This window comes from Serinus canaria, chromosome 17, assembly GCF_022539315.1.
Source record: "Serinus canaria isolate serCan28SL12 chromosome 17, serCan2020, whole genome shotgun sequence".
Lineage (NCBI taxonomy): Eukaryota > Metazoa > Chordata > Aves > Passeriformes > Fringillidae > Serinus > Serinus canaria.
Window position 1 is genome coordinate 652,858 of NC_066330.1, and position 27,728 is coordinate 680,585.

A 27,728-nucleotide genomic window follows, 5' to 3' on the forward strand; every position below is an offset into this window, starting at 1 on the left:
CCAGACATCCTCTTTTTCTGCTGGCAAGCTGGATGTAACCTGTGACGGTGCCAGAGCAGCACCAGTGAAGACACCACCTGTCCCCGCCGCAGGGACAGGGACACTGTGCCCGGAGCAGGGAATGCCCACGGCTGTCCTGCCTCCGGCTGTCACCCCACGTGCACAGCGCAGGGAGAGCCCCAGGGCACGGCCGCGGCCGCTCCTTCCATGCACGGACACCCAGCGGCCCAAACCCGGCCCGGGGGTCTCCAGCCCACAGCGGCCCTGCCATCCCCTCTCCTCTCATGGCAGCGGTGCAGTTCCTGCACCTGGCAGGGGCTGGGAAGAGTAGGGGCATCTGCCCGGGGACGTCGTGCTACCACAGACTGGCAGATCGGAGCTGCTGGCCGGCTCCCCACCCACGGCGGGCAGCCCTGCGGAGGGCAGAGGTGCCAGCAGGGTGTCACCCGCCTGGTGCTGGAGGTCTCACTCTCAAGAACACTTCCAGCTTCTGTCTCTCAGGATAACAAAATGTCAGGGCTGCACTCATCGATTCCGCGGCGCCGGCGGAGTGCGCGGCTGCAGCGCCGGCGGTGGCTGCGCTGTCCCCCGGGAGCCGAGGCTCCGCCACCGCAGCCACAGCTGGAACGGGCTGTGTGCCACAGCTGGAACGGGCTGTGTGCCACAGCTGGAACGGGCTGTGTGCCACAGCACCGGCACCCTGCCACAGCCGCTCCGCCACCTCAGCCTGCCCCGCCCGCCGCTCACCAGCTCCAGAGCTGCCTCACCGGGACACAGAACAGCCCTTCCTGCCCCTTCTTTCTCTGCTGACTCTGCACTACTTCATGGCTAAGGAGGAAGATGATGGATTCATCCCGGACGCATCCAAACAAACACAAACCTTTTGGGATGCCATTTCCAGCGGCACACCAAGGCTCAGGGGAGTGGGCTCACAGGGACACAGCAGGCTTTGTCCCCTGTCAGCCATGTGTTTTCTGGTGCAGAGCACATGGACAACTGCGTTCTCGCTCCCTGAGGGCAGCTCTGGAATTCCTGAGAACAGTCTATTGGCTTGCAAATTTAAAGCTAAATTTAAAACCACTAATAAACACATAGTGGCATGTACATTTTTGATAGGCTCCCATTAACTTTGTTATGCAAGTTTGAAGATTTAAACCATTACAATTTCTGTATTGTGATATAGTTGCTATGGCATCATCTCTAAACTCCATCTTGCATACCTATGGAATGGGATGAGGACAGAGAAACTGCAATGGAAGCTAAAGAGAGGCTTAAAGGACTGCAAGGAAGTGTGAATTCATGGAGATAATTCCAAGCTACCCTTTTGTCCTCCCTGGCAGAAGAAATGTGAACCAAAATACAGACCCTGAACCTGGCTCCCTCCAACCACGGGGATCAAATCCAGCACTGCAAACACAGCACTTACTGCCAGCATGTGAGTGCAGACACTCAACCAGCCAAGTGACCTTTTCTCCATTCAACAGTCTCTTAAAAGCAAAATTTGTTGTGTAGGCTTTGTGCTTAAAGAATGTATGAATTTATGTCAAATCCATCAGTCCAGGGACTGATAATTGCTTGGGTTGAGATGGCACTGGGGCTAGGCACAGAGAGAAGGATAGGGAATACACCAGTTATTTATTAACTTGAGTCCCCAAAGCCTTGTTATATTCCCAAATCACAACCCTACTGGCACAAGAGACTGCTGAGATGGAAATCTCTTAACAGCTGCCTTTCCTGCTCCCGAGCCAGTGCTCCCCTCCATGCCGAGTGATGAGGTGGCTTTAACACCCGCTGGAGGAGCAGAATTTAATGCACCCCATAAAAAAATCATGTACTGCCCTAAAAATCCAACAGCACTCCTTTGACATTCGAGTGCTTCCAACCCAAGGTTTGTATCTGAAGTCTCCTCTCCTGGGCTGGAGCTGTGGAGCAGGAGCAGTGGATGAGCCCCCCAGGCCCCAGGTCTGCTGCATCCCCGTGACCCCCTGCACCCAGAGCATGCTGAACAGTGATGCCAGCTCTGCTGACCCTGCCCCTAAAGAAGTTCTGCCTGGAGATTATGCCTCCAGGCTTAAATGGGACTTAAGTGCTCCCTCAGCCTTCTGCTGGCACAGGGCAGGTTGTGGGTACAGAAAACGCTACAGGAATCAATGAAACCAGCCAAGGTAATGAGGGGAGAAGCCACCTTCACCCGTAAAGCAAGGAAACACACTGATTTTAAAAACAAAACCACAAAATCTGTGTTGTCACACATATGGTTTGATGCTGATTATTGCACAGAAATGAATCTGGGATTTTTGTCATTAAGGATGAAAATCTCCAAGATCCTTGCAAGCACAGGCATCTTTCTGATACAAAAAACAATACTTAATAATTTTGACTGGTTCTGGAAACCGGCCTCCTGGCTTTCAGAGGGTTTTTTACGGTTGTTGATTCTGGCTTGTAAAGGAGAAGTTCCTCAGGAGGAGTGCTGGAACCAAGTCCCACAGCTATGTGCAAACATCATCCTGTGAAACCCCACCCAGCAGAGCTGCCATCGGTGTAGTTCGTAATCCTAGATTTGAGCAGCTTTTCTGACTGCAAGCTGTCTGGGTAATTGCTAAGCTGTCTGCGAATTACTATTGAACTCTGTCCTTTTTTATCTCACTGACTGACTACTATTTGTTATTAGTCCAAGTAATAATAATATATTAATGTACATGCTTAATATACAGAAGTGTATGTTTGTACTGCAACTGCACTGCACTCTGCACTCTGCAGCGTGGGAAAGCACCGTGAGCAGAGCCAGCAGTCACACAGGGACCCAGCTATCATCTCCCCAAAGGCCACACAACCCACAGGCTCAGCATTCAGTGATTCCTACACATCAAACGCTTTGCTGTGACTGGCAATGCTGGAAAACTCAGGGAACTTCCTTGCCCGGGCTCCCGCTGCACCACGCCCTGGATGCCTGTCCCAGACCCACGGCCAGCTCGCTGTGAAGGGCTCCCTGGGAAGGGCTGTGCTGGCTGCAGGAGTGTCTCCTGGCACACGGGCAGGGCTGGAGCTGCAGCCAGCTGGGACAGAAGAGAGGGGTGAGGCACTGTCACCTGGCACCTCCCAGAGCTCCTGGCTGGGGACACTCAGCTCCATGGATGTCCCTTCCCAGCGTCCGGAGCATCGAGTCCCCCCCTGAGCTGCCCCCAGGAGCTGATGTGCCAGGTCTCCCTCCCAGTTCTGTCTATGTAAATTCTATTAACCAAAATATGGTAGTTTCCACACCATATTCATCACTACAGCAGCTCAGCACCTGGCAGCAGCTCCCACACAGCATCTGGGCACTGGACCATTCTCAGAAGCTGGTGCAATTCGTTCACTTTCAAAGGGAAAGCTGGGAAAGTCGACTTCAGAAAGGAATTCTTTTTTGTTGACCTCTCCACAAAAAGAGCGAAATGACCTGACTAATAGGGTTAAACATCCTTCTCCCGAGGCAGCAGCTGCCAGCCTGGGCCAGCCTCAGCTCTGCTGAACACGCCTGCAGCTGCCAACTAACTCATGGGGAAGCAGAGCTAGAGAATGGCAGTGGTCGATAAATTTAATTTCTTATTAGCAAAACACTAATCAATAATCCAAACCAATTTTTTTTTCTTCCTTCTATATTTTATTTGTGATGGGGAAAAGAGACACATTACCACTACACTGTCATTGGAGAGTTACTGCCATGAGGTTATGGTTCAAGAAAATTAGAAGGGCCAAAGTCCAACGAGAACTTCACCGGGCTGCTGCCGTGAGAGACACCAAGTGTTTCTATAAATACATTAGGAACAAAGCAGGGCTAAGGAGGACTTCCACCTCTTACTGGATGTGGGGGCACTCACAGCGAGAAAGGATGAGGAAAAGGCTGAGGCTGATAGGGAATCCCCTGGCTCCCCATAACTACCTGAAGGAGGTTGGAGCCAGGTGGGGGTCAGCCTCTTCTCCCAAGGAACAGGTCAAGAGCTTCAAGTTGAGACAGAGGACTATTAGATTGCATATTGGGAAAAATTCTTGACAGAGGACAAGGCACTGCCCAGGACAGTGGTGGAGTCCTGATCCCTGCAGGGATTTAAAAGCCATGTGTATGTGGCACCTGGGGACATGGGTTAGTGGTGGCCTTGGCAGTGATTGGTGAACAGTTGGACTCAGGGCTTTTCCAACCTGAATGATTCTGTGATTAGCTGTTCTTTAATTACTCCCTGAACCTGGTAGTTAGTCAGAGTGCAGATGAAGCTCTTGATGGAGATGACCTGACAACAGTTAATTGTAAACTTGATATAAACAACACTCATTGATGTGGTTTTCTTAAATAGGAATCATGAACCGATTTCTCATGTTGTGGTGCTTTTCCTTTTTGCCAGCTCATCATTCTGTCTCCCATAAAGGCTGAAATTTCATCCTTGTGTGATTATTGAACCATTGCACCCTTCCCCTAAAAACGTTCCTCAACCTTCTGTTCGGAAAGAAAAGCATCACATTAAAAAAAACCAAACTAATTTTTAAACTAAGCTTCATATGTGCAATTCTGGGGTATTTATGATACAAAGCTGTTACTGTTATCAGTGATGTCATCACTATCTTGATGTCATTTTTAAAAGTCCTTATTCTGAGACTTTGATTATTTTTTATCCTATTCCAATGTAGAACAACTGCCATTTTCTTCTGAAATTGGCCACTTCAGCACAAACTGCTCCCTCTAGAAGATCAAGTGGAAGAGCTCAGTGTGTTTGGAGTATCTTGGCCCAGATCCAAATTCCTGAATCACTGATCAAAATTCTGGAGGCAACCAAAACAGTAAGAAACAAAACAGAATAAACCCTGGGTCTGAAAGCTCTGCCCTGGCCCTCTGTGAGTGCAGAGGCTGAGCAGGAGGGCTGCTGGCTGTGGGAGATGGGGCTGCACGGACAGGGAGCATCGCCGGAGCCGCGCGGCCGTGATAGATGGGCTGCAAAATTGTACCAAGAACAGTAAAAGACATGAACTTTCTGATTAAAGATGAAGAAGTAGGTGATTAGCAATCTGCAGGGAACTCAAGGCTCGGCCACGGTCTGCTGGTCTAAGAGACGTGGGCAGCGGTCGAGGACCCAGCACGGCTCAGACCTTGTTCCAATATCAAAAGTCCTGATTACTGATGAGTTATTAGATATAGCCATCTCAAGGATTTTAAAAATACACCATTTGTATTCAAATATTTCACTTCCCAAGCCCCTTTCACTGCAGCAGCAGTCACACACGCTTTCTCATGTAAATAATGCCTCAAAACAATCACATGATAATTATTCAGTCCAAACCAAACAACAACTACTAATTAAACTGAATAGAAAACAGTGCAGCAGAGAAAAGCCTGCAAAGGGCCTCATGTTGTTCGCAGCAATTCTAACCTAAAATAAATGCTGTGAGCAGGAAGGTGCCATGTAGGGAGCTCCACCTAACTTGTTGTGCTGTTATTTGCACAGTTTTAATAGGATTTTTCTATTAATCTGTGACAAACCATGAAATTTTATATTTTCACCATGACCAAGCCATGAAATTCGCCAACTTTGTCCATGATTTACATTGGGTCATAGCTATAAGGTCTGTTATGCTTTTTAACTAAATAGCTACTACAGCTTCCCCTTTGGATGGAATGAAGAATTTGCCTATAATTAAAGCAGGAATTGTTAACTGCTGGTAGTAAAAGTTTACAGCATTGTTTGACAGTCACAAAGATAAGCCAGTAAAACCCTGGGATGCTGCGTCTACCTGCGCTTCCCAGCCCCCCCAACAATAGGGTTCTATCTCTCAGCATCACGAAATCAATCTCAGATTAGGTAATGAAATATGCACCAGCCTTTTCCCAGAACCTTTGACAAATCACACACAATCCTAAATCTTCATAAATCACGATTAAAGACAAGTATATCATCACCAACGCATATATCTTTCCATGCCTGACCCAGAGACTAATGAGAAAAGGCCTAGACTATCTCATCTGATTAATTAATTCAAAATGTCTGCTGTTATTCAAATGTGAGGCTGGTATTATTTGAATAACACTTGACAGCAGTGCCTGAAGATATCATTTCTGATTTGTGAAGCTGCTGCTGCATAACTGATGATAGTTTATGAAAATGTTCCATCGAAGCTGCTTTTCTTGGCACAACTGTGAAAGATTTTCTGGAGAGAGGGTTTTGTGTCAGTAGTTGATGCTGCTAACATTGTCAAATATTTCCAAATTCTGTAACATCTTGGAAGCCCTTTCTTCCTGAAGCCTTGTTGAATATTAGTGTCTTCGTTTTCTGAGAAATAAATATCTCAATATATATACATACATGTCTGCAGCAAAGCCAAAGGCAGCTGGGTGTGACCCTTTCCGTGCTGCCTGCTCCTCAGCAGGTCTGGGGAACAGACCATCATCTCCCACAGCCAAGGAAGGGCTCAGGGAGCCCCCTGCTCTGACAGAGCTCCTCACATGCTATGTTCCTAGGGGCTCTTAGGGATATTTTTTATAGATGGAAAGGAGCAGTACCATAATTCCATAGTGAGATGTCCCACTCAAGCAGTCACCAGGTACAAGTTTATTTCTTTTCTGAAAATACTGGAGTCCCCTCCTTTTCCTGGGCTGCAGTGCCACTGAGCACTCAGAAGGCTGAACAGCAGGGTACCTGCTCTGCTAAACACCTACCAAGGCAGGAACTAGCAGGTGCCATTGCTAAAGGATCACTGAGAGATCAAGGCTGTGACACCAGCTGTGCCACCAAAACCCAGACCCTGTCACTGCAGGTGCTGAAGCTCTCTGGTTGCAGACCCCAAGGGAAAGCAGACTCCTCATGGTCTGAGAAACACACACAAACCTGCTTCCTCTGCCTCAAGCCCCTCACAGTGCTCCAGTGAGAGCTCTGCTCCTGGGGGAGTGATTTGGCTACCTGGGGAGTTTGTTCCAAACAAAACTCACAGCAAAGGCTCCAGGGTTTTTCCTGAGGTATTTATGGACTGAAACGTGCTGAGACTCTTGTCCAGCACATAAAGGGAGGAAGCTGGGTTAATGCAAGTGCAGAGCAGTGCCTGCCCAGGCTGAGTTTCCAGTGGTGCTGGAGGGCCTGATCCTTCCAGACCAGGGAGGAGCAGCTCACAGCATACCCCCGGAGAAGGCAAAGATGCTCAGTACTTAATTTTACAGCACCTGTAATAAAGCCATGGGAGCAGCATTTGCAGGTCACTGGGCCTTTGAGGCACTGTTATTAGAAACAATTTAAATTACAACTCTGTAAAAACAATTTTTTAACAAAAATCTTTATTTTAAAATTTTCTTTTTCCGGGAGATTATAATCATAATTGTATACTAAATATACCATAGCACAAAATACCTACAACTCATTACAATCAATTTTATTGTGGAATGTGAATGTGACGTCAAGCTCATACCAGTGTTAAACTGGGCTGTTCTGAAGCCATGGAGCCATAAGCACTAAAGAAGAGGATGTAAAATGTATGGACTAAACTAAATATAAATCAATCATTATGACAGAAGTAGCACTTATTTGAGAGTCAGAAGTGAACAAAATATTCTGTGTCAGCAAAATGTCTCCTGTCAAAACCTGCTCTTTAAAATTTCACTACAATGTGCTGAGACAAATGTCCTTTGCAACTCCGTGGAAGGAAGCATATTCTAAATCTTCATAATTCAAACCTTCCCTGTTTTCAGGCAACAAAGCAAGCCTGAAAGGGTTCAGCATTCCTGCTGATGGGGTAAATGCTGCACCTCCATCCCTGGTGAGCAGAGTGCTGTCATTCCTCCAGCCAGCGCTCACCAGGACAGGCACCTCTGACCCAGCCAGGGGCCGTGGGGAGGAGGCACCCCCAGTGCTCCCTGTCCTGGCCATCCCTGAGCAGTCAGCATGACTCGTGGAGGCCAAGAGACCCTCCAAAGCAATGGGTGTGTTTACCTGCCAGTGACGCAGGACCATGGCCTGCATCTCTGGCCGGGGACCCGCGGGTCGGTGGGATGCACACCAGGGATGCCTCGTGCCTGGGGCTCCTCCAGTGTCACACCAGCCATGTCTCTTCCTGCCCCACGACACCTCTGCCAACCAAGGGGCTGAAGAAGTGCTGCTGCACCCCCCATGCCCAGAGCTGCTCCTCCATGGGCCAGCTCTGGTCAGCATCCTGGGCACGCTGCTTCCTCTCTAGCCATCCCAACTGCAGCCCTAGCAGGATTCCAGCTCTCTTCAGCCCTCTGTCCAAAACCTCCCACACCCTCCCTGTACACCATTTAAAGGAGACCATTTATCTTTGATTAAATTATAAATGTTTGAGCCCAGTTAAATCTTACAACTGAGCGATCTGGGCAAATGTCGTCTTTTCTTCCTCCCCTTTATCCTTCCCAAAAACATCACGCGTTCCTGAGGAGTTCTGCATTATGTCACTCTTCAGTATATAAAATAAAGGGCAGGCATCTAAATCAGATCTCTGTTCTTCCTTACTTGGGATGACAGCACAAGCTGAACACTTTTGGTGGTTACACTGTTTGCCAATCTGCCACTACCTTAAGATACATAAAATACCAAATTTAAGACTTCAAAAGGGTGACTCCATTTATGTCATCGTACTCAAGAAAAGGCAACATCTTCCAATTTGAAAATGCTAGGGGAACGTGCAGTGGTCTGTGAGATGTCCCATACTGCCAGGAAAGTGCAAATGTAACAAAGGTTTCATGTCTACCCATTCAAAAGAAGAACCGTAATTTTTTTTCAATTATATGTTTTAAATTGGACTCAATCTTCCATAGTTTCTAAACCAGCAGAATTAAAGGTCTAGAATCCTCTGCAACTTCTAAAAAATCAAAAACCAGTGGAGAGGACAAAGGCAAAGCAACGGCTGTTGGCAACAACCTCTTCCAACTCGACTCTATTTTTGCAACTGTAGACATTAAAAAACCTGTTTGAAGATTAAAAATGCATAAAACTAGCAATTGACATTTATTTCCTGGAAAACAATCTATTTTTTAAGAGATGGTTTTTCCAGAAGATGATAAACTCCTTCTCCTTATGTTGTGCCTTAAGACATCATGTGCTTTTATCCTTTAGCAAAATATGAACCAGCTCCAAGGCTGACAATGCCAAGAACCATGACAAAATGGATTATTAATGAGAAACTGATCTCCAGAACTCTATTAATTTATGTCTTCCTGTCGGATCCCAAAGATGTATCAGCCCTCTCACTCAAAGAAAAAAATGCCAACATTGTACTTTGTTTTAAAGTTCTGCTTAGATGAAGAATTCATTATCCAAAGCAGTGTTGTGTTATTTCAGGCTCCTTGTAGAATAAAGATTCTTTATCAAATAGCTTAAAAAGCCACTGACAAGTGTGAGGATCTTGCAAAATATATTTACATCAACAATTCAATGAGGAATCTTGGATTTTTAACCTTTTTTTTTCTTTCCTCGTCAACACTCCTCGCCTTGTTCTGACCTCTCAGCACTTTGGAAATGGAGACCATGAAATTCCAACTGTAAAACCTCAGAAAAACTAACACAATGGTGAGCTTTCAAAATTCTTAATTGTACTAATTATTCCACCGAATATAACGATCTCACACGTAAACAGAAGAAATTTGATTTCTTCACTGAGCACGAACAGCAAACAGACAAAATATCCTTTTAAGCCACCATGAAGAAATCTATCTAATCTGTGCTTATCATAATATTTATGAAATAAAAAACAGAGAGAAAAAATTGCTGTAATGTACTCTGGATGACCTCTGCTTGTGCGAGAGAATGAAAACAGCCTTTTGCTTTTCAATCCCCATCAAAGTGGAGTTAAAGGAGGGACAGCATTCCCTTGCTCGCTGCCATTAATCATTGCTTTCTTCAAGCAAGTGCGTATTAATTTCTGTCATCCCAAACATCATCGAGTATTGTTACAGCACCGTTCACTCCTCATTCACCACCAGTTGTTACCAGTTTCCCTACACTGAGCAGAGACAGGGTGAATCGTGTGGATTTCAGTGTTGGAGGCCTTTATCCCTGGGGTGCTGACACCAATTAAGCCATTTCAAGAAGAAATGAGAACAGGCGCAGCCCTTGGCGGTAACAAGAGCTCGCACCCAGGCCTGGCCGGGTGCCACAGCTCCCGCTCAGAGCGCGGGCACCGCGTCCCGCCGGCACGGGCAGCAGCAGCACGCCCAAAAACCTGCCTGGGCTGGGCCACACCTGGCTTCTGTAACCCATGACTCTCACTGCTGGGCTGACAGAGCTGAAACAGGAGCAGGGGCACGAGCTTTGCCTCATTCCAGCACTACACGTACACATAACAAAAATTACAGTGACTTTACCCTTGATATGTAACAAATACCCTAAATATGAAAATTAACTGAATCTGCCTGATTTATAACATTGTTCCAGCTGTCCAGCACCCTCCATTGCCAGCCTGGCATCCCATTTCATTTGGGAGTCTCCAGGAACTAAAAAAATCTCACATTTCAATAAAGGTACCTCAAAGCCTTAAAATCAACACGATAATGAGTTTAATTAATACCATTTGTACCTTGCTAAAGTGTATGTAAGGATTTATCAAACTCTCTGGCAATAGTGTTGATTTTTTCTGACCGCTTTAGACCCAATCATTCTCCTTCTTTCAGACATTTACATCTGCTTTTAAGTTTTTATGGTTGCCTGTTGGCAGGCAGCAAAGTGGAGCTGTCGATGCTGCTGCAGAATAATGCAAGGTTTGTTATGAATTAAATATTAGAAACCTTAACGCAGCGGCCAATAAGAATTATTTGCCTTATTAAAGCAGCAGAAGACGCTGATTAAATTTTCATTGCATTGCAGTCTTTTTCCCATTTCTGCTTTCAATTCATCATTCTAATGTATGAAAGGCTTGCCGAATAATGGCATGGGGACTTAATTTCTGGAATGCAAATATGGCAAAGAAAATACCATAAATACCCTCCCAGAAAACATTAAACAGTCAGTTCTAATTAAGTGAATACTAACTAAGTAAATATTCTCTTAAAAGGAAAAAAAAAAAAATCAAGATATCAAGAATTCCAAGAAGGAAAACTCTAGAAATAAAGGCACACAAAAATTAAAGGGAGTTTTGATTATCTGGATTTCACAGGAGGAAAGTAAGTATGGTTAAGCAATTGAGTTTTCAGGTACTCCAAGAAATCTCTGTGTTTATGAGTAAGTATCAGAAGCCCCAGCCGTGTTTTGATTAACTGCGGCTGCAGTTGGTAGGTGCTGAGTAAATCCACTCCGGTGCGTGCCAGCTGTAGCGAGGCTGCTCCAAGTCAGGTGATCCAGATGTGTTAGTTTTATAAAGCAACACAGTGCAATAGTGCTCAGTGTACTGGTCTGGCACCCTGCAGAAGCAGAATTCCTCCAGGGGGAAGAAGGCTCTCCTGGCACGGGCACTCGGGAAGGCGGCCGGGTTGGCGCTCGCACGGCGGCACCGCACACGGCACCGGGAAAGCGGCCACACGGAACCTGCATCCCCGTGTCCTATCCTGAAGGTTGTTCACGTTTCTGCCTTAATGTGCATCAGGAAGAAAATGAACTTCAAGTATCCATTTCCCCTAGAGAAAATCTCTTCCCTGAAACTCTGCAACTAATGAAATGGGGATCTATAAATAGCAGCATCATTACCATGAGAGCACTTGCTTTGTGCCCGGCTCTGCCTCTGACCCTCTTTACACTAATAACCAGTGGGCTTCCATTGCATTCCTCCATAGGATGATCAATATTAGGACAGTTAAAATGTGATGTACATTTAAGCCACGGGGTGTATTTACTCACCGGCTTGCTCAAACGCGGACCACAATGCAGCGGGTCCTGCCTTTCCCTGCTCACCCGTTCTACAGAATTCCTTATTGTCTCAAACGAGGAGAGAGCTGCTCTGGAACTCCTCTGACGGTACCAAGACGCACGTCGTGACAAGACAAAAGCCATAACACACCTGAAACGTTCCCTCATGAAATCTCTCGATGAACCTCATTAAAATGGTTACTCCATTCCAAATATTATCTACTGAGGCACCACTGTAGTAAACTCTTCCTAAATTGTGCAAGTGAGCATTTAATCAGGGAATGCAATGGTTTAGAAGCGTGGTTTAGGTCTAGTCAAACCCCAGCATTTTCCAGTTATGATGGATCCTTTCCAAAAGTTAACTGTCATTTAATTTCACTGTGTACTGTAAATTCAAGTATCCTAAAGGACAATGCAGTTTGTGAATCCGGGTAAAAAAGAACTATTTATTAGTTGCCTATGGAATATTCTGCTACTGCGTATAATTTATTGATACTGATATATTTATGCTGCCCTTCATTAAAGGTAAATATTCAGTTACATTTGCATCTCACATATACAAAGAGTTCAATTGTTCTGCTAATTTCATATCTCTTAAAATAAATATGATAAAACGTTCCAGTGGGTGGATGAGTTTAAAGGCTTTTATTCTCTGTGACAAAATTATTGATGACAACATATCATAAATGGCACTTACTCCATATACACATGTCACAAGAAAATGTAAAATATTAGAACAGTTATGCATGCAGGAACATTTACTTTTTAAATGAAAATATAACATCCCAATTTTAAAAACCATGTGGTTAAATCAAGAGAATGCATATAGAGAAAACAGAGGACATGAAATTCCACACGTGTTTGTGCTGATTTTCTTTTTGCTTACAGGTACTACACAGGTACTCAGATGTGATTGACTTTATTTAAGCCACAAAACACTGAGTCCCCCAGCAAAGCCCAGACAAATGGCACAGCCACACACAGCTCACAGCGCGCTGCCGACTGCTCTGGCTCCCAGAGGTACTTGTTCAGTGGCATTTTTTTTTCTGTTTGTTATCACCCTTTAACTTATTAAATATTAAACCAGCTCAGAAATCTGCATTTAATATCAAAATCAGCAGTCAAAGCCAGTAAAATGTATTTAGAAGATCCTGTGCTGGCCAATTGTGCTGGTGTGACTCCAGAGGCTGCACCTCTGCTGAGCACACTGTTATCTGCTCCAGACAGCAGTGGGGGATGTTTGGAACACTCTCCCAGGATGAAGACTTGCATGTTCCAATCTTGTTTAAATCATCCAGACATACCTCTGAGAGCCTAAAATGGGTTATTGCAAATAGCATGGGTTTTTCTATTTTAATATGATTAATATTGTAAGACACACAAAGATATATGAAAGCAAAGATTTAAGAGAAATAAACTGAGGAAGTAAAGCTTGTAAAATACAACCAACACCCTCTGAAAATACCAGGCAGCAAAGGTTGCAATTTAAAGGAAGCAGAACTCTCAGCACATGGTGGGGAGAGCAATGGCATTTTTACTGGGGCTGAAAACCAGAAGTGTTTGCTGATCTGTGCCAGCAGCTGAACTTTTGGGCCTATTTGTAAATAAAATCAAAATTGCAACTTCAGGTCCATGGATTCCCCTTGCCGTGGGCCTAAGGCGGAGGAATAGGCAGGAGCTGGGCGCTTCCCACAGCCGGGATTTGGAGAATTTCAGAGTTAAATAAAGCAGATTTGTAACTGGCAGGATCCTCTCAGCACCGACGTGGTTCTTGCTCTGAGGCAGCCGATGGAGCAGAGCTGCTCAGCGGCACTTGACAACAGCAGTGCTCCCACAATTGTAACCCTCAAATCCAATCAATCCTTGCTCTTTGCATTTCAAGCAGCTCCTGGCTGCCACTGCCTGAAGATAACTATTTTACCACCTCTGTCATGCCTAATTAACAAGTCAGATGTACAATTTAGAAATTTTGCAATTAACCTGCTAAAATATTGCTGGAGGATGCTAATTGTTATGCCAGTTGCCATAAAAGCTCATTTGCATAACTTATGTGTGAAAAACAATTATGAGCGGCGTTCACAGACGCGGTCCACAAACTGCTCCTAGCTACGGATGAGAGGGCCACAAAAACACTTAATTCATTGCCCACAAAATTATGTTCCCCCTTTTCTTAAACAGCATCTGTTTTGTGAAGCCATATTCATAGAAAATCCCCAAATCAACAATTAGGAGCATATGTAAATGTGCGATTACAGTTCTTTTTCTTCCATTGACAAGTTCCCGCAGCCGTGCCGGCGCGGCGCGGGGCGGTGCGGGCTCCCCGCGCCGGGCACTGCCCGGGAGCCGCCAGCCCGACGGCGCCCGCGCCGCTATCGCCTCCCCGCAGCCGATCACTGGGGGCCACTTTAACAACAAAGAACCTAAAGTCAATTGTTTCTCCAGTGAATGGGCGTCTGTTCTCAGCATATATTTACCCAGGCGTTCAGGGCAGATTTTTACCATTAAATTGGAGGCTGTAGAACATGGTTGTTGTACAAATATTTACATTAGTGCTGACCACAGCCTTATTGCGGCGCTCGGAGAGAACAATATCGCCAGCTCCGTCGCCCCGGTTTGGAGGCCCGAGGCTCGCTCCCGGCCACAAAGCCGGAGCGCCGCTCGCCCTGCCCGTGGAGCAATCAGCTAATTCCATCGGACAGGAGCCGGTGCACGGCATTTCCATCAGGCCCCACCGTGCCACAGTTTTAGGGCGGGAAAACAAATGTCCGTTTTTTGTTTCATGGAAAACGGGACGTGGACTCTGTGGGATTTTGGGTGTCCTTTCAAACAGGCAGTTCACTCAGCAAGTGCTCCCAGCCCAATAAATACGACTAAACTAAATAAGAACTTGAGTCTGGAGCCCCGCAACACACAGCCGAGTGGTGCAGCACTGATGACATCACGCCACTACACAGCAAGATGATGTCACTTGCACCTCTCCAGAATATTAGAGATTTAAAAGTTACATAACAATCTCGGTGATTAAACAGCAGCTGTTATGATAATCAGTCAGTAAAAGGAAATGGATTTATTTAGTGTTAGCAACTACAATATTATTAGATGCTGGGTATATTGAAAGGAAGAAATATTTACTTTACTGAACACAAAACACTATAAATTTAGGTAAACCGAAATTAGTTCATGTAATACACTGACATCCAAGAATTTATGTATAAAGAGTCTATCATTTAATTTTCAGACATTCAATTTCTATACTTGGTCACAGTCAAAAGGTCAAGAACCAACAAGTCAATAAGTTCCCAAGCTCCATATTGATATCACATCACTGCCCTAACAAGTGGAGGGGAAGCAAGAAATAATTCACAAAAAAAATTCTCATCTGCCTTTGGAGGGCAAATCTCCCCCAGCGTCCCACACCAGTGCTGGGTACCCAGAGAGCCCCCCCAGTGCCAAAACCTCCCCAGCCCTGTGGCACTGGAGGCATCGGGCAAGGCTGTGGTGCCAGCCCGATGGCACCACAGCCGGCGCCCACTCTGCCATCCTCAGGCTTCCTTTCCCCTCTTCACCCAGTGCAACATGAGAAAGAAATACGAGGTAGAAAAGCTGATAGTTCCCTCTCTATTTGAATATCAAGTGAAATCCTAAAAATCCCTCCACTGCATGTTATTACCAAGTGTATCTCCAGGTTTTATAGTGACAGGACTGTGCTATAATTTCTGAGAAATCCTCGGCATAAAGCTCCATAAACCCAACCACTCCTGTAATGTATCGCCTTATCTAGTGCACAATCATTTCCACAACTTTTCATGTTAGTATAATTTGTACAAAAATGGTAATAAATACATCCTTGAAGTCAAATAAGAATCATTGCACAATCTACTGTAACTTGTTCTTACTAGTGACAGTCAATCACGCTACCAGGATCTCACATGAAAGAAAATAAGCAAACATTTGGGTGTTCTGTAATTACAAACCTCGCTAAAAGCATGCTTCCTTCTTTAATCAACAAATATAAGAAAGTGTGTCTGGCACAGCCTTTTGAGTGTGCCAGCCTGCCTTGAACAGCTACTGTGCAAGGAGAGCACCGATCCCCAGCGATGGGAGCAAACCTTCTCCTTCTGTACTGAGCAAGCCAACCACCAAGGCACGAAACCCTGATATCCTTTAAGCAGAGGTCTAACCATGTAGTAAAAAAACATTCCTGATTAAAGCCAAGAAAAGAAGAAGTCTAAGGAAAGCATAATTTCTTCATCTCCAGGAGGTACGACTCATCTGCGGCCAGAGTGGAATGAAGCGGATTCTGTAAGTTTACCTCTGACATAACAATTTTAATTAAACCCAACACTTGATAAAAATATTCCTTTTTAACACACAGCACCAAGTCAACAGAACAAAAAATCAGATGGATAGCATTCCCATTTTAGATGTGAGAGAAGGAAGCTCTTGCATTCAGTTCCATGAGGCAGTGGCCGAGCTCGGGGTCTGCCCTACCGAGGTCACCACATCGCTCCTCCCTCAAAGGGAAGAAGGTCTCTCCCCTAGTCAACAGCACACCATGACTCAAACCAGCAGTGCCAGGATTTCCTCTCCAGCACCATCTTCTCCTGAAACAATGCCATCAGGGGTCTACTGGTAAAGTTAAGGTCGGCTTCAGAACATTTTCATTACTTAGTTCTTTTGTTCAACAATCTGAAACCCAAAGTGAGCAGCTGGAGCCCAGCAACGCTTCCTTTTGCTGCCTGTGAGAACTGACTTTGCAGTATCGGGTGATGTTTTGTTCCTTCCAGTATCAAAAAGGTTCACTATGACAACTAAAGTTTTGGATTATACATTGCTGATGGGATTCTTTGGGCCAAGCTCTGGGGAGCTGTGGGCGACCAGGGACGTCGTGCTTCCCGTGAGAACGGCACTGGGGCCCTTTGTTGGGGGCGAGCAGGGCGGGCGGGCGCCGAGGGCGGGCACGGCGGGCAGGGACCCGCAGCGCACGTGCCACTCGTCCTGCGCCGACTGAAAACCCCCGTGGCTCCGGGGACAGCGCCGTGCTTTGTGTCTCATGTGGTTCATGTTAAAAATTTCCCAACAGTGATAGACTTCAGCTGCCAGGATCAGGGAGAGCATGTGCATCCAGCATGAACAGCCCCCGCACGCAGCTCTGGGCCATTTTTTTATCCTTTTTCCTTTCTTTTAAATAACTATTGGGGCTCATAACAAGCACTGTCACTCCAGCACTGCTCCCCTGATTGACTTTGCGACAATGATCTGTGGAGGAGATGGGCACTCAAACAGCCACTCTGCTGCACTCAGGCAAAGAGGACTAGAGAGGCTCGGGTTAGGTTTGCTTTGGGTTTATTTCTTGCTAGATTTTTGTTCAGTTTCCAGAATTACCTCTCTGATTTTTTAAAAAAGTGTTGCAAAACCAAAACTAATCACAAAACTGTAGTAAAGCAACTCAGAGGCTGAATGAAAACCACACATACACACACACACCCAAACTCCAATCCTCAAAAAACAAAGGAAAAATTGATCAGAACATCTCATCTTTGAGCCATCCTGGAGCATCTTGCTACAGCAGAGGTCTCAGCACAGTGATCTTATGTATCATATATGCTCTAATAAATAGGTTCAATGAGTTGAGTTAAGGGCAGAGTTTAACTATTAACTCTAAATTCCCTCACTCTTATGGCTGTAAGTCAATCCCTTAATGTTACTTTAACACAATTTCTGACAGTTGAATAAAATCTATGGTCAATATTACAACCCCTTCTTTCCTAAAGGAAGGAAAATACATGTGTGATTTGCATCAGAAATGGTGGGAAAGCTGTGGGTGAGTGGGGGTGACAAATGTGCACAGCCCTATTGGCCAGGAATCCGAGCCTTCCATGTGCCTTCAGCTAGCTGGGCCCTCACACCAATCCCCAAAACAACAGAACTGGCAAAACCACCTCCACACAGGTACAGCTCTCAGCACAGCAGCTGTGAGCAGGCAGAGACATTAGAATACAAAGCTGTAAGATATATCTAAAATAATCCCACAAAAATCAGATGACACAAAGAATTCTAATACTTTCCTTTTGTTAAGATACAGTAACTGAGAATACAATGAAATTCTTCATGTTCAGTATCTCCCATTAGATCAATTAATATTCAGAGAAAGGCTTTAACATGAAGTTTAAATAATCATAGAAGGAGAAAAAGAACCACCAATGTTCTAGAAGCTTCTCTAGACCTTTCAATCAATTTTATTTATATGCAAAACCAAGAGAAACTCAGAAAAAACAAAGCTCCTCCTGATGCTAAAGCTCTCAATTTACTGACAGGCAAATGGCTTCATGCTGCCACTTAATCTCATTTCTTGCATAATGCCCTCTAATTAGCATATCAAAGTGAATTAATACTTCTAGGGCATTAGCAATGGGAAAATCTGCTCCAGGCTTCACAATAGCAGTTAAGCAAGAGCCAAGAAATCCTCAAAAACACCACAAACCACTTTGCATTGCAAAACTGTTCAATTTATTTATCCTCTCTCTCTAAACACTTTTACCGCACACTGTTTTACTACTGTTCACCAAACAAAATGATAATTGCCAAAGTTACCAGCATCTGTAATGCCTGTTTAGAATCTTAATTTAGATTGTGTACTTGAAGCTCTCTAGATGCTTCCATTGACCCCGTCATACACCACAGGACATACTGGAAAACTGTTTTTCTTTTAAAAAATGCCGTCAGGATAATATTATTAAATAACCTTTCCCACTTACAATAAATGATTAAAAATTAAATAATCTATGACAAAGCCACCTGCTGGACAATGAGGAATGAGAGATTGGCTTTAAATGTTGATGCATGACTGAAGTATAGCAAAAGGGTTTGACCTGTAAACACATGATGCAAACCCACCTCCCTTCCAGGTGATGGATTTGTATTACATGGGATATTCAGTGATTCACATTGTTGCAGTCCCTGAGACTGTGCAACACACATTGAACTGATCATTAACAAAAGAACTGAAACACCTAAAAGAGCATAAAATTAAAGTAAGTGCATAATGATTTTTACTATATGCTTTTATGCAAAACATGCTAGTTTCATTCAATTCCTGATGCAATAAACACATTCGAGCTGTTACAGTCAGAGAGCAGAGCTTTTCTCCTTTAAAAAATGTTTTCAGAATCTACATTCAATCACAGGTCACTTTGCAAAATATAAATTGTAATTTATAAACAAGGTCTAAAAACCCCTGAAACTTCATCACCTTAGGGCTCTGCAGAAGTCTTTAAAAATAGAAATAGACCACTGAGGGGAAAAAAAAAACTAACACCCAAACCCTACCTCCCAACACCAGTACTCCCACCCTAAGCCCAGGAAGGGCCTGGAGCACCTAAGGAAGGCCAATAACAAAGACTAGAAGAAAATGCCGGGGGGCAGTGGGGTTTCTGCATTTCTGTTTGCAACACGAAGGGGGGGAAAAAGTACAGTACCAACAAAATAAATTATGCCGGATATTTATCTGGCGCTTCGAGCCTTCCTACAGAATGTGCATTACTGAAAAACACAGTGTTGAAGGACCAGGCTGCATTACCTTTCCTATTTAATTCCCTGCTTCCTCCCTCAGTCCCGGCAGCACGATGGAGGAGCTCTAATGTCCAGCTGAGCTGCACAATTCATCTGTTTGGCTGATGAACTACTCCAACTCTATAAAAGCATGAACTGTAAGAGCTGACAGAAACTTTAATAATTTATATTAAATATTGATGTGAATTATTTACTCCATTCACACTTAAAGCCAGGAATTGCCTACCAGAGAAAAGCAAACGTGACAAAAGGTCAACACGCTGGTGAGAAAAGGCAGGCGGTGTCAGGCATGTGTTATCTGAACCATGCTGATCACCTTGATAAGCGAAGAGCATTAAACATGACTGCTGAGCAAACAAACAAAGCATTCCTCTCAGGGTGTCAATCGCGGCGCTCCGACAGCCCGGGCTCAGCGCGGCGCCGGGCGCGCAGCTCCGCTCGGGGCTCCGCTGCTTTGGGCTCGCTCGCACGGAGCCACATCCACTCCTGCCGCCCGGGAAAATATTCATCCAGCCATCATGGGCACCATGTGCAAGGAATTGAAAAACAGCCCAAAATCTGAGGGCACGTCCAAACCGGACCGCCACGCGCTCCGCTCCCTAATTATTAATACAGCCTTCATTCAGATTTAAATATTGCGGTGCATTTGTAACAATTTAGAGTGTCTAATTCTGCTTATATTTGTCTACGCTAGGCTGCAAATATCATTATATTAATGCTTCACACAAATCAATGTTTAAATTGAAAAAAGACAGCATAATATCCATATCATACAACTTTACCATTGAAAGCAGCAGGAACAGAGCTTGATAAATGTGTTAAATCCTGTATTAAAAAAAAAAAAGGACTGTTTTGCAATCCCTACGTGCCATGATAATAATTTATCTCTGAATGCAAAAAATCCTTAACTTACAACAAGCATCCTAAAATACACCACACGGTAACTGCTATAATTTGGTATTTTCAGATAAGCAAGAAAATGTATAGAATTCAAAAATAAATGGAAGAACATGAAAGACAGCTATAAAATAAATAAAATAAAATAAATAAAACAAAATAAATCCCTGCTCCTGGCTAAATTAGTATTGACAAGTAGGGCCAAATTTATCCCCTACAGAGGGGGAAAAAAAATCTCTGGAACCACTAATCTCAGTACTCAAGGTGAAGATGGATATTTAAATGCAACAAGGAGCACCAGCAATGGGATGCGCTGATGGTAAGGTGCAGTCTCAGGTTCTGAGAGACGAAATACCACAAATTTCTCTAATGCCCATAATCACCAAATCGCCATTTTCTCAACTAGAGAAGTGCCCTGGTAGAAATCCACCACAGAACCAGGCTGCTGATAATGAATGTGTTAGAAACAGATGACCAAATGACAACCAAGACATTTTATTCAATTTATTTTTTCCTAGTAGGACATTTATGAAGAAAAGCAATGTCATTGCCATAAGGACAGTGCAAACGACCAAACGTTCTGCTGCACAGCACCATTTGTAATACATCTGCTGGCAATTAAAAAAATACATTCAGAAGTACAACCACTGGGTCAGTGACAAACCTCGGTACTGAAGCATGAGATGGAAGCAAAAGCTAAACAATTTAAGGTGAGCTGGATGCACATAAACGCCCAGCACTGACTTCTTCAGGTAGTCAGGGAAAAACAAAATACGTATTTAGCCGCTCAAAAAAAAAAAAAAAAAAAAAAAAACAAAAAAACAAACAGGACTGCAGATAAATATTTTAAAGAGCTAAAGTAAGCAACAACAATAACATCCCAGCTGATATTTAGAAAATAGCCAAAATGCACACACACACTCCCACACACATACACATCCATATATGTATGCTATTAGTGCCATTTCATTGTTCCATCTGAGTCCTCTCCTGCTCCGGCAGGGTTACAGTGTATTACTGAGAGTTCTTCGCACTAAACCTTCGCTGAAAAGTTGCAATTTGTGCAGTGCAAGGGCAGAGTGCTGCGACTGGCTTTTCCAGCCCCACGGTGCCGACAGGGGTTAACATTTCCCAACTGTGCCAGAGCCACGCAAGGCAGGCTGCTCCAAGGAGTCCCCTCGCCGCGGGTTCCAGGCTCTGCAGCATATTGACAAGGGGCGTTCCTGAGCACCCGGCCCAGGTCATCAATAAGGAGCTTTGCAGCCAGGCGGGCCCGATGCAGCCCTTTAATCACAGGGACGGCAGCGCACGGCTATTTACAGTTGTAGCAATAAAAATAAAGGTAACCTACACGGGAACGGCCAGGAATTAACCCCGTGGCTAACATGCAGTTTGTCTGATTTTCAGAGCTTTTTTATTCATTCTTTAACACCAAAAATCTATGCAAGGGGAGAACGTTCTTAATGAACATTTTCGTCCTCTCTCTTTAGACGTAAAAAATAGTTGCAGCAGCCCGAGCAGCCGAGCAGGCCTTTGCTTCCCCTGCGGACACCTCCTGCAGTCGAGAAGTTCATTAAGTTTTATGATCTTCCCAAGTCAGTCCTGCTTATAAGCCTCACAAAGGCCACAAATCTGGCAAACCATCATGTATGCCATTAGGCTTTACTAGGAAATGAATGCTATTTAGGGGTGGTGGTGACAGTAAATTCGGGGTTGGTTGGCAGCTATCATTGTTGCTGCTGGACTTGGGAAATAAATAAATAAATAACTGTAGATATGTGCACCGTTATGCACATGAATTCAGACATTTTTATAAATGTGTGATCCTGTCTCTACAAATTACTTTTAAAGACAAAACCCCAAATTATCTATCAGCACAATCCAGGACCTAATAATATGTTGCTCCATTGGGAAATAATTGCAATTCTCTAAGACATTTTAAGACTACAAGAATTAATATATTTTCAACTTCTTTCTCCAATGAATAACCAAGACCCCAGGCTGAGCAACATCCTGGAGGAAGCTTAATAAAACCACCAGTCTGTAGGTGTTTTAGTCAGTAAAAAAGAGCTATTAAAAAAAACAAACAATGGCCCCAATCAGCTTTTGCTTCCTTCTGGCAGGACATGAGGAAACGAGTGTGACACAGGTATGCAACAGATGTGAGCGTTTGCCCAGTGACACCTCAGAGAGCGGGCAAAGCACAGCCAAAAGGAGCCACCCGCTCCTCACTCCCTTATCTTCCTGTTCATTGGAGGGGCTTCGGAAGAACTCTGGTATAATTTTTCTTTGAACTAATTAAAGCCAGAGGTGGCAGTTTCTTTATGAACACCGTGCTACCTTGTGGTTGCCTCTCAGAATACACACAGCTATTAATAGCTGTAAAGCACTTAAATGTATTATGCAGCACTTTTGAAAATGTTAAAATGTTAAAAAAGAAATGTCAGGCTAAATTCAGTAACTCAGTGATTTGCTTTGTACATGGTAAATACCTCACAGGGAGAAAAAATAAAAATCTTCAGCTCCTGACCCTGTGTGAGGCTTTCAGAAATGAGATGCATCCATTAACCCTTGCTGTGAAGTGACAGAGTGGCTCCATGCAAACTGAGGATTCCTCCTTGTGCTCTCTCCCATCCAGTCTCACAAAGTCCTCGCTGACTGTACTAAAAACTACTAACATGCAAATAAATACATAATTCAATATAAAAATCAGATGACCTGTTTCTGAACAGACATGACTTCCTCACCTCTGGAGGAAGAGAGCGATGAAGCCATCACAGCAATTCCCACACCCAGGTAAACTTTGGTTGTGATCAGGAAGAATTAGAAGCCAGCACATGACCCCATGGGAGGCAGGTTTAAGCACCTGGTGATTGTTGGACCACAGACAATGCAGAGCCCTAGGTGGAGATGGGGACACCTCTGCTTTAACTGCATCTCAGACCCTTCCTCCAGCTTCCAGTTTAGAATTGTTTGAGACATTCCCTCCGAGAAAAGCTTCCAGAAAACAGGCTACAATTTATTTTCACGTTTTGTTTGCTTTAGCACACTAAGTAAAGCTTGCACAGACATTTCACCTCAACTGAGAGACCCCGGGTGAAGGTCCTTTTCTGGGAAGAGTTTTTGGTGGAGGTGTGGATCCATCTCCATCAATCACTCAGAGCATTAATCGTGTCCCTCCCGTGCTGCGGGGCTGGCAGGAGCTCGCCTTTGGGCAGGCAGACGCCTTCACTCTTTGTTGGTTCTCAGCGATCTCACAAAAGAGAGATAACTTGAAAACTTGCTCGACTTCTTGCGGCACAAATGCAGGATCCCAACTCACAAGTTATCACTGAAACACCCTGAAAGGTTTCAGACCACAGAGCCTCTCGTCAGGTTCCCCCTCGCTTGCGAGACGGCGGCGGCCTCACAAACACCCTGTGCCGGTAATCCCACTGCTGAAAGGACTCGGGCTTTCTTCGCAACTCACCTCTGACATGTGGCTGACTACACTTGCCTTTCAAAACACTGAGGCTAAGCCCTCTGCAAATAAAGTGACCGCGGGACCTACGCCTGCCTCCTTAATTGAAATGTGCCTCCTGCAAATGTCTAACACCGAGGGCAGGTTGCTCTCTGGCTCCGGAGCAGGATGGGCAGAGAAGTTTAGGGCAAGGCAGGAAACAAACACAAGCCGAAGGAAAGGGGTTACGAGCCGGCCGAGGTGGAACGTAGGTAGGTGGGAAGGGAGAGGGATCATTCCCCTTATCCCGGGTAATATAATGCAACATAAAGCAGAATCAATCTTAATATTCACAACACAGTCAATACCCTAGTGCTTAGCTGTCAGCAGGAACTGAAGTGGATCCCCGGTAGCAAAGAAACCCTTGGACATAAAGCACCATAATTCACAGAGAACCGCTCACTCCGGGCTCCACGGCTCAGATTTGCAATGATTTCACGTTGGGTTGTTTTCGTCCAGGTTTATTTTTTCAGTGTGGAATTAAGCAGAACGTTATTGAGTATCACATAGAGCTAAAAAGCCAGGCAATGGCTTAAGCTATATGTGAATAATTGGCTATTCATTTTTAAATCCAGTCATACTAAATGTTTTTGTTATTGTTAAATGTTTTTACTATTGTTAAATGTTCTTATTGTCATTAAATATTATTTTCACTAAATATCCTTGTTCTTGTAATACAAAGCAGAATACTTTGCAAATTTTCTTCTTTAAACAAACAAACAAAAAATTCTATAAATTCAGTGATGTGAAAAAATTGCAAAAAATCTCCTAAAATGCCCACAAGAAAAGCACGGAGTTTACTCCTGTCGCGTTAATGTAGACGAATAAAAAACCGCACTTTTGCGATGATTTTTGAGAATTTTGGCGTTTAAAAACCCAACGCCCGTGAGGCGCCGGAGCAGCGCCGGGCACAGGAGCGGGGTCGGGGCGCCCACGGCGGGGCCGCCTCGGGTTCAGCTCGGCGCCCCCGCCCCTCACAGAGCTCGCGGTCCGGTCCCGGGTTAAATCCCGCGGTCACACCGCCCCAGCATGTCTTTCACACACCGTCTGACGGTAACACGGCAGCGCGGGCGCTCCGGGGCCGCGGGGGCCGTGAGGGGGGACCCCCGCGCCCTTTCACGGCGCTCCCGCCGCCTCAGGAGCCGCCGGGTGCCCCCGGCCCCGCGGGGCTTCCCCGGCCCGGCCCGGCCCGGCCCCCGCCCCCGGCGGCGTGAGGGGCGCCGGGCCCGGCGCGGCGCGAGGCGGGAGCGCTAAGATGGCTGCGGCGGCGGCGGCGCGGGCGGCCCGTACCTGTTTTCTCCTTGATCTCGCAGAGGACGCTGAACAGGGCGGGTTTCATCCTGTGGCAGTTCAGGGCGTGTTTCCTGCAAGAGAGCACAGGACAAGCGGTTAGCGCCGGGCTCCAGCAACATGGCGCCGTCCCCAGCCCCGCGCTGGGGCCGCTCGCCCCCCGGCCGGGGGTCCCGGGGCCGCGGGCAGCGAGGGCCGGCCGGAACCTCCCTCAGCCCGCTTCGCCTTCATGCGGAATTATCTTTGTGCAAACACCGCCCGAACGAGGGGGAAAAACCACCCCCCTCGTCCCCGTCCTGCGATATTAGAACTGATTTATTAAGGAGATTGGGGAGAGGGGGGGGAGGTGTACAGAGTTAACATTGTTTTTGTATTTATTGTGATTTAATACAGCCAGGGTTTGGTTTGGGTTTTATTCACACACACACACCCTCTCCTGCAGCAATATCTGGTCAGATTTATAATTCATCTGCTGCCACTTTGAGACAAGAAAAGAAAGAAAGAGGCAAAGTTGTACTTTGAGGGATGGCCGGACAGACAGACGGATGGACGGCGGCGCAAAGGCCGGTATCCACCGGACAGTGTCCAGCGGGAGCGGGCAGGGACCAGCCACAGCCTCCCGCACCACAGTGACGGCAGAACCATCGCATACTTCTACATTTATCATATCTTTCTTTTTTTTTTTTAAGGAAAGAAATCATTAAATAGCAACTTGGCTCTGCCTTGGCTGCTGGTAATTTCTCTTACGGCCCCAAGAAGTTGCTCTTAATTGTGAGACTCCGGGTCTCTGCAGAGGAGCAGGAAGGAGAGAAACAAAAACCACACACACACACCAAAAATAATTTAAAAAATAATAATATTAATAATAATTTTTTTAAAAGACAAGGTTTAATTAGACGAAACCAACTTTGCTTGTGCCTCATCCAGGCTTTGGTCAGTGATGGTCATGATCTGATGGAGGATGTCGCCGATGTCCTGCTTCCTGCCGTCGCCGTCAGCCCCTTCGTGTCCGTGGGGAGGCGGCAGGGCCATGCCCCCCTGCACCGAGTGCCCGGCCAGGTTCACGCCGGCCAGAGTCTGCAGCATCCTGGACTGATCGTCCATGGCTCCGGGCCGGGCCGCGCTCCGGGCGGTCACGGCAGCGCCTGCCCCGCTCAGTCCCAGTGCCGCGCTCCTGACCGCGCTCTGCACACACACCACGAAAAAAGAGAAAAAAAAAAAAAAAAGCCAAACAAAACAATAACAAAAAAAATGTAGTATTTGTGTTTTGACCGGATCTCAGCTGTTTATTCCACTCTCTTCTCCTTCCCAGGGCAGTAAATCACTCTCTTCTTTAGTTACAATCTTCTTTCATCATCATCATATTGGTGCCTCGGATAAATGAGCTGAGCAGATTTCTGTGAGGTTTTCCTGGTACAATCTTCCTCCAAAGCTTTTTTTTTTTCCTTTTTTATTTTTATTGTTGCTTTTTATGTCTTTCCCCACTTGTCCAAAAATCTTCTTTGCAAAAAGGCAAAATTAAAAAAAAAAATTAAATACAAAATCAAAAAAACTCGCTTTCAAATCCTTCAGAAGTTGGGAGGGTGCAAACAGCAAAAACCACAACAAACCAGCGAACACCCCCACCCCCAAATTGCAACATAAAAAAGCCAAGAAAACACAATCACAGAGGGAAAAAAAAAAATTAATCGCCCTCCCCCCCAAATAACAAACGATCCCAAGTCTGTGCACGGGGGTGAGACAGCAGCAATCAAAAGTTTGAACTTGTGCAAAGAAAAGAGCGGAAATAACGGGGAAAGAACTGTAAAAAAATTAATTACACACTCTCTGCAAAGCAATGTGCAAAAATATCGGCCCGCCGGAATTTATGAGCCCCGCGCCCGGTGCCCGCGCGTGTTTTATGTTGTTTGATGGCCGCTCCGGTGAGGGATTGACAGGCTGCCAACGCCACTCACTCACCGCAGACGTGTCACCCTGTGAAGGAGCCGAGCGGCGCGCGAGAGGGAGCGGAGCGCCGGCCCCGCCCCGCCCGCCGGCCCCGCCCCGCCCGGCCCCGGGCCCGCCCCGCCGGGCGGTCCCTTCGCCCCGCCCCGCCCCGCCCGGCGCGGGGCCCCGCCCGCCCCGGTCCGCGCGCGCGGCCCTCCCGCCGGGCCCAGCGGCGCCCGCGCTCCCGGGGGCGGGGGGGGAGGCGGTGGTCTAGTGCAGGAGCGACGGGCGCGGCGGCCAATCGCTGTGAGGGGGGGCGAGAGCTGGCGGCGGCTTTGCCCAATCAGCGCGCGCAGGGGGGTGCTGTACCCGCCCGCCCCACCTCGGGCCCTGCCCCCGGCTGAGGAACTTGTGATTGGGCCGTTCGAACGGTGGTGTGGGCGGGGCGATCGGCAGGGCGCCGCCCCCGTTGCCGTGGTGACGGCGGGCCGGGCCCGCGCCGTCCCCCGGGCAGGGCCCGGTGCCTCCGAACTCCCCCCGGCGCAGGATGAAGGGTCCCGGGCCGGTCTGCCGAGGCCCGTGCCTTGAGCGTGTCCCCGCGGAGGAGCTGCGGTACAGACCGGGAGCCTTTGGCACAGCCCACGGCTCAGGCCGTGCGTTACTGGCGGTCATAGCAAATTATCTTTTTGTAAATCTGCACAGAACCGCGGAAATGGGAGAGAATAAAGCACAGGCACCAAGGG

At 46.1% G+C, this 27,728-nt stretch overlaps 1 protein-coding gene across 5 annotated transcripts in view; it reads right to left on the reverse strand.

Moving 5' to 3' along the window:
* The window catches only part of PBX3 (PBX homeobox 3), a 99,817-nt gene extending 72,715 nt beyond the window's left edge, over positions 1–27,102 (reverse strand). Inside the window, exons 1-3 of one of the 5 annotated variants that reach the window (XM_050981038.1) lie at positions 27,019–27,102; positions 25,967–26,556; positions 25,060–25,133 (exon numbers count right to left, since the gene is read on the reverse strand). In XM_050981038.1, coding sequence (XP_050836995.1) covers positions 25,060–25,133; positions 25,967–26,163 — 271 coding nt within the window. In that variant the 5' untranslated portion in view covers positions 26,164–26,556; positions 27,019–27,102. Of the gene's footprint in view, positions 1–25,059; positions 25,134–25,966 lie in introns of all 5 variants that reach the window. The other 4 variants (XM_050981036.1, XM_050981037.1, XM_050981040.1 and 1 more) reach the window with 4 other exon arrangements.
* Between the last annotated feature and the right edge of the window lie 626 nt (positions 27,103–27,728).